The following is a 7,500-nucleotide window of genomic DNA, read 5'->3' as shown; positions in this document are numbered from 1 at the left end:
CATGTGAGTGCGGTATCTTTTTCCTGACTGTAGCAGGGGGAACAGACCATTTCCTGGATGGCTGGGGTCTTTCTGGATCCTGTTGGCCTTGGTCTTGCATCTTCTGGTGTAGATGTCCTCGAGGTGGGGGAGTGGCCCCCCCAGGGTACGTTCGGCTAACCGTACCACTCTCTGTAGAGCCTTGCCATCCTGAGAGCTGCTGTTCCCGTACCAGGTGGCGATATTCCCAATCAGGATGCTCTCGATCGCTCTGAATTCCCTCAGTAGTCTGAGGTGGTCCAGTCTCTGACGTGCTTTCCTCACCACAGTGTCTATGTGTGTTGCCCATGTCAGGTTCTTGGTGATCTGGACGCCAATGTACTTGAAGCTGTCCTCTCTCTCTACAGGGGTCCCATTGATGATTATAGGGGTGTAGTTCCTCTCCTGCATCCTCCCAAAGTCCACCACCACTTGACGATGGCATTGGAGTCGAAGGTGGCTGTACAGTCGTGCGTGCACAGTAGTACAGTACAGTAGTGGGGACAGCACACAGCCCTGGGGGGCTCCTGTGTTGAGTGTGAGGGAAGATGAGGTGTGGTTGCTTTCCTTCACCACCTGGGGTCTGTCTGACAGGAAGTCCAGGATCCACTTGCAGAGGGAGTCGTTTTGCACCAGGACTCTGAGCTTGGTGTCAAGTCTGGGTGGGGTTATAGTGATGAAAACTGAACTGTAGTCAGTGAACAGCAGTCTCACATAACCCAACATGTTCCCCTTGCTCTTGTCTAGGTGATATAGGGTGGTGTGGAGGATGTGAGCTATTGCATCTTCTGTGGATCTGTTGGGTTTGTATGTGAACTGTAGGGGGTCTAGGGTGCTGGGCAGTGAGGAGCAGACGTGTTCCTTGACCAGCTTCTCAAAGCACTTTATCACCTTTGAGGTGAGAGCTACCGGACAGTAGTCATTGAGACAGGCTGGTCTTGGCTTCTTCGGTACTGGGATGATGGAGGACTTCTTGAAGCATGTGGGGATAATGGACTGGGCCAGGGACAGGTTGATATCATTGTGAACACAGAAGCCCTGTAATACCGTCCTGCGATACTCTGTTCCTGGATCAAAGACTTGCGGTAATTAACTCTCTAGACATTCTGGCAGTCCACATATGATTCCACATGTGATATGGTAGACTTTTCATTTTTCCCTTTTAACTAATATAATTTTAATAATTAATAATATAATACAACGTTCCTATAGTGATACAGCCTACGCAAAGGGATTGCCAGAAAGTCTAGAGTTAATTACTGTACCACAAGTCTTTGATCCAGGGAGATCCACAGCACTCATGACCTCAGACTGGGGCAAAGGTTTACCTTGCAACAGGACAACGACCATAAGGACATTGAAGGAGTGGCTTTGGGACAAGTCTGTGAATGTCCTTGAGTGGCCCAGCCAGAGCCCAGACTTGAACCTGATTGAAAATCTCTGGAAAGACCTGAAAATAGCTGTGCAGCAACGCTCCCCATCTAACCTGACAGAGCTTGAGGATCTGCAGTGAAGAATGGGAGAAATACCCCAAATACAGGTGTGCCAAAGATTGCAGTGTCATACCCAAGAAGACCTAAGGCTGTAATCGCTGCCAATGTTGGCTCAACAAAGTACTGAGGAAAGGGTGTAAATACCTATGTAAATACATGAAAGAAAATCTTACAAAAATGTTTTTTACTTTGTCATTATGGGGTGTTGCATGTAGATTGCTGAGAAAAAATGGATTGAATCAATTTAAATCAAATTAATCAAGACTGTAATATAACAAAATATGCACTTTCCGGATGCACACACACACGACTATTCAGAGAGTCACTGATTTACTCACGGGTTGTTAATGAAGGCATATTTGTTGATAGTCTCGATGACAGACTTAAAGGTGATCTTGGAGGTGAGTGTGTATCCATGTTGCACCATGGGCTCTCCATCAGGCCCATCCCAGCAGTCCACTACGCGCACACACACACACACACACACACACACACAACACACACACACACACACACACACACACACACACACACATGAAAGATTCATGAAAGACATCTTCAAATCCTTTAATGCCATCTGCTCTACTGGATAACACATTATTCCACATCATTAGGGAGAAAGTGGGAGGAAACACTGGCATTTAGACACAGTCTGACAATTTGTTGGCAATTCTTCAATGTTGGATCAGCCTGTGTATGTGAGTCTGTGTGAGGCGATGTGTCTGCATGTGTGTGTGTGTGTGTGTGTGTGTGTGTGTGTGTGTGTGTGTATGTGACTGTGTGTGTGTGTGTGTCTGGTGCGGCACGGTGTGTGTGTGTGTGTGTGTGTGGTGCGGCGCTGTGTGTGTGTGTGTGTGCATATGTGTGTGTGACTGTGTGTGTGTGTGTGTGTGGTGCAGCAGTGTGTGTGTGTGTGTGTGTGTGGTGTGGTGTGGTGTGTGTGTGTGTGTGTGTACCCTCCACACAGCGGCAGCCGGCCTGAAGGACCCAGGCGTACATGTCCGTCTTGGAGTGGGACAGCAGCTGGTCCCCCGTCAGGTAGGTGTTGTGAGAGGAGGCGATGAAGTAGTTGCACAGTGGCTGCTCCATGTCCTGGTTCACCTCGTGGTGCAGCGGGTTAAACACGTCACACGTGGGGCTGCGCATGAAGCTGGTGAAACCTGGAGAAACACACACACACACGCGCACACACACACACAGACACACGCACTTACTGAGGTCAGCAACTAAATAGCTGAAGATCCCGAGAATAGCATGCAACTCATTACTGAAACTTCGGCAGCAAGTTCTGAGGAGAATTTTAATGTTTTAACTCATTTACTGTACACTTCCGCAGAGTGAATTTGCTGAGGTTGTCTCCTCTGGGAAGAGAAGGAGAAAAAAAGACAGAAAATACAGACTTTCATCTGGTATGAGCAGAGAGGGTGAAGGGAGGAAGAGGTTGGAGGTGGAGATGAAGAAAAAGAAACTGTGAAACAATGGGGGAGGGGAGGAGGAGGAGGAGGAGGAGGAGGAGGAGGAGGAGGAGGAGGAGGAAGGGATACGTTGAGAATAAGGACAGAACACAGATGAGGAAGATCAAAGACATCTAGGTTCAAACACACACACACACACACACACACACACAAACACACACACACAGGATTTGGTCACATCTTGGTTGTGCAGGGCAGGCATCAGACATGGTCTACTTCGTCAGACACAGTGTGACAGGGTTAGTCCACATTCCCTCTGGGACGAGATTAGTCTCACCCTCCCTCCTCTCTCTTCTCTCCCTGCTCCCTCACACTCATTTATTCTCTCTCCATTCCGATCCCTCCTCTATCTCCCACGCCCATCTCTTCATCCCACAGCACAGCGTAATGAGGAGGCCACCCTCCAAAGTAGTGAATTTGAAATATCAAACCCTTGCTTTACACCTAATCCATTAGGAGTGAATTGTGTCAGGAATATTAGCGAGGGAAATTATAGTGTGTGTGTGTGTGTGTGTGTGTGTGGCAAGTCAAGTCAAGCGGATAAAACAGCTTATTTCGGTGAGTCAGGCAGTCAGAATTTTGAGCACACAAATGAAAGGTTCTCTTAAGCAAAACTCAAATCAAACGTTCACAGCAGCTCTCTAGCTGCCTCCTCCCATTCAGCTCTTCTGGTCTGGGTTTATCAAGTCTTCAGTGGCCACTGGATGATTGTTCATGTTGCTCAGGTGTGCGGGATTGCCCAGGTGGCCAACTCCAAACCAACAGCCTGGGGGGTCATGGGAATTGCAGTTCCAGGGTGCCAAGGGATTAGGGATTAGGATTACGGCAGAGTGTCGTCTCGACCTCCTAGGAGTTATAGTGAGGCTGAGTTCCTGCTCCCGACCAATGATGGCCTTATTAAGCGTATAGTCCAGGACTATGATGAAGAGAAAGGGGGCAAGCTTGCAACACCCCAGCCTGGATGTCAAACTCCACCTTGGGTCGCAACCTTGGCTCTTGTACCCGTGTACAGCACATGGTCTCTATGGCCTGCAGAAAATTGGGAGGGACACCGCAGGCTTCATCATCGCGCCTTTCTGTATCAAGTCAAATGCCTTTTTGAAATTGATGAAGCACAGTTCAGTCGAGATCACTTTAGTCAAACTTGACCCATATATTTTGCATGCAGAAAATACAGCATATGACATTTTGGCGGTGTGCTTTGTTCGGGGGGCCCCCTGCCTTCCACAGCATGTGGAAAGCGCGATAGTAGGGGGAGGTGAAATCTAGATGTTCCCCCCCCCTGGGCCAGCTTGGCCCAGAGTGCCGGAAGAGGGAACGGCATCGATTTAGCCCCCTGCCTATATGACGATCAGAGTGGGCCGCGATCGGGAAGTCGCTCGGAGGTAACTCAGCCCACTAAGACCTTCAAAGAGAGCCACAGGGGGACTGCTGTACATTATAGTCCCTGGCCTCCACGGGCCAGCGCTTCGTGGAGTTCTTAAGGAGTACAGCCTAAAGCCTCTGCCTCCGTGGTGACCGGAGGGACCGCTGGATGGCCCTTCTGAGATCTTTCGGCCCATTATCACCACGGAGAGCCACAGTGACTAAGCAAGTGAAGTTCCCCGGCTTCCACTAGCCGACGCATAGTGGAATACCAGAAGAATGCAGCAATACCCCCGGAACAGAGAGCAACGATGACAACAGAGACGACATCGACAGAACACAGGTGGAGCAGGGGAGGAGGTGGGGCGAGCACGCAGATAGCAAGCGATCAGCAGTAATGGCAAGAGTGAACAATAACATGTTTTGACAGCTTAAATACATGCACTCTGCGTGCTGGACCAATGCTATGACAGCTGACAGTCAGCTGGTAGGTTGCGTCATTACGGGGTGTGACTGATTAGCCTTTGCCGATTAGCCTGGCATTGACGTCTGTGCCTCGCCTGCTTGCGTCGGAGACTTCATTTATGTCTGGTTGTTCTTTTTCACCTCTTCGATGATTCTCTTTAAGGCCAAGATCTTGGCCACAGTGGTCCTCTCCTCTCAAAAAACATTTTGGTTGAGGTGAGGGTGAGGGTTGATGGTCGATTATCTAGTTCATTATCAAGTGATTGTATATCTTTGCAATGATACATGTCAGGCCGATGCCTGGTTAGTTGTCTGGTTTCGAGAGATCTCCAGATTTAGGCACTGGGATGATGTTAGAGAGAGACCACATATCAGGCTGGTTGTTTTTCGTCAGAGAAAGGTTGCAGAACTCCAGGATGATGCCATCAAGATCGCAGTTCTTAAAGACCTCTGGGTTAATGTCGTCTGGTCCAGCACCTTTTCCCTGCTTCAGCATGGATTTTACTTTGTCAAACTCCCTGACTAAAGGGACCATCGTCAATATTGAGATTCTTAAGGATTGTAGGTATCTCTTCCTCAGCTCCATCCACTGTCAGGTGCGTGCCTAGAAGATTTCGGAAGTGAGTGAACCAGGAGGTCACCCTCTCCTTGGGGCTGCGGCCCGCAACCTGTCCCTCCTTTAACCTTTTCCATTACAAAATTAATTTAACCTCCATGTAGGCTACATGAAACATTCAAAACATAAAATAAAAAGCCCCAAAGTCACCGTAACATGATATGTGGCAAGGTGCTATCCCATTCCTCTTTATTTCATTTCTAGCCCTTGCAGCCTCTCACACTAAACACGTACTAGGTAATGTCAATATGTCTGTGAGGGTTGGGATTGGGCCAAAGGCTTACCATCAATTCCCAGGATGCCTTTCTGTTTGTTCTCCTCCAATAACTCAAACTTGTCGATGATATCCAGACAGTACTCTGTGGTCACGCTGGTCATCTGGGAGGAGATGGGGAAAAGGCACAAAGAGGTGTTTCAGAACTGACACACACACACACACACACACACAATAGGGAAGAGAAAAACCCATAGATATAGTGCATGATCATAAAGTGTGCACGCAGCCAGAAACACAGTTCCTGTGTGTCAGGCTCAACACTTGGGTCAGCCATAAACAGATAAAGAGAGATATGAAAAGGGACAGATAGATATATGAAATATAGTGTAATCAGCGTGGTGACAGAAATAAATGAATGGAGATAGAGAGGAAGATGCATAATTGAGATAGAGAGAGAACACTGCCACACAGAGTAAAAAAAGGACAGGCAAGAGATGGGGAGAGTAGGGAGAGAGAGAGAGAGAGAGAGAGAGAGAGAGAGAGAGAGAGAGAGAGAGAGAGAGAGAACCCCATTTCAGGTGTGATGAATGGGTTTCACCAGCAGAGCACGGCTCTCTGGGCAGATAGCCGAAACTAATGGGAGTAGCCAACACTTCCGACACAACCACACAAGAGCAGGGCACACAGACAGACAGGGAGAGTTATAATCTCAATTAATCCAGAACATCCCACATCCATTCCCAGGCTCCTGGACAGAGGCCAATAAGCAGGCTTGGACAAACCAAAGATGTGCACAACACTGACAAGCCTCATAGCCATCAGCCCTTCCTGTGGCTGGACATACAGTAAGCCGATAGGCTGAGCTATTCGCTCGTTCGAACCTCATTGGCCGAGCTCTACAAACTCTTCACCTTTTGCTCGCTGCGCAGAAACGTGGCGAGCTCGTCTGCGGTCAGGTGGTCCTTCCTGTCGCTGTAGCCCATGAGTAGCAGGAAGAGGTCGCGGCGCATTGACATCATCCTGTAGAAGACTGAGAACTCCTCGTACGTCAGCGTGCCCTGCTGGTCGTCCGTGTCTGCCTCCTGCAAGGGACGTGATTGGTAGATTGCCATGCGTGTCACACCCACTACTGTAAAGCTGACCTTATGGTTGGAGGACTGAACACATGTTAGTTTAGGCCCTGTGAACCGTCTTACTTGGGAGCAGGGAGCAAGTCTTAACAACTCTGTTGTTTCAGTGGTCTTCCCTCCTCTATTTGGGTTATTGTATAGCTGGACAACAATTCAGCAAAAGGCTCTGTAACACCACCTACATGTTTCAACAACAACTACAAAACAGACCGCCTCTGGCTCCTCAGAACAACAACAGCGTCACGGACCTCCAGGTGCATTCTAATAATACAATATCAAAGGGAATACTGAACAAGGAAGGCATGGGGAACTCTATAAAACTAGCTGTACTGTGACTAGGTGATTGAAATGACACGGGTATCTGTGTGTGTGTGTGCGTGTGTGTGTGTGTGTGTGTGTGTGTGTGTGTTGGGGGCAGGGGGGGGGGGGGCAACTAGCCACCGGTGAGTCTATCTGATAGGACATACCCTGTCTCCTCGTCATTATGCACAATATGTGATATGACAATGCAGTTTGACACAGAGAGCCTTGGAACAAAGACTGAAAGACTGAAAATCTGTTTTCTACTCTTTCCTTCTACTCCCTCCTTTCTCTCTCACATTCACTGACACGCTTTCTCTATCAGAATCAGAATCAGATTTATTTTGCCCAGTAGGTTTACAACTACAATACGAGGAATTTGCTTTGATCTGTTCGTGCACAAGAATAATTATCTGATTAT

At 48.4% G+C, this 7,500-nt stretch overlaps 1 protein-coding gene across 1 annotated transcript in view; it reads right to left on the bottom strand.

Annotated features, from left to right (window-relative positions):
• Positions 1-7,500, bottom strand: part of plch1 (phospholipase C, eta 1) — a gene marked incomplete at both ends in the record, with an annotated part of 65,801 nt that overhangs the window by 27,263 nt on the left and 31,038 nt on the right. The window contains 4 exons of the mRNA XM_084443521.1: positions 1,850-1,970; positions 2,468-2,671; positions 5,717-5,810; positions 6,561-6,731. Coding sequence (XP_084299647.1) covers positions 1,850-1,970; positions 2,468-2,671; positions 5,717-5,810; positions 6,561-6,731 — 590 coding nt within the window. The remainder of the gene's footprint in view (positions 1-1,849; positions 1,971-2,467; positions 2,672-5,716; positions 5,811-6,560; positions 6,732-7,500) is intronic.

This window comes from Borostomias antarcticus (assembly GCF_949987555.1).
Source record: "Borostomias antarcticus genome assembly, chromosome: 1".
Classification (NCBI taxonomy): domain Eukaryota; kingdom Metazoa; phylum Chordata; class Actinopteri; order Stomiiformes; family Stomiidae; genus Borostomias; species Borostomias antarcticus.
The sequence above is the reverse complement of the archived record's forward strand: the minus strand, read 5'-3'. Positions and strand labels throughout refer to the sequence as shown.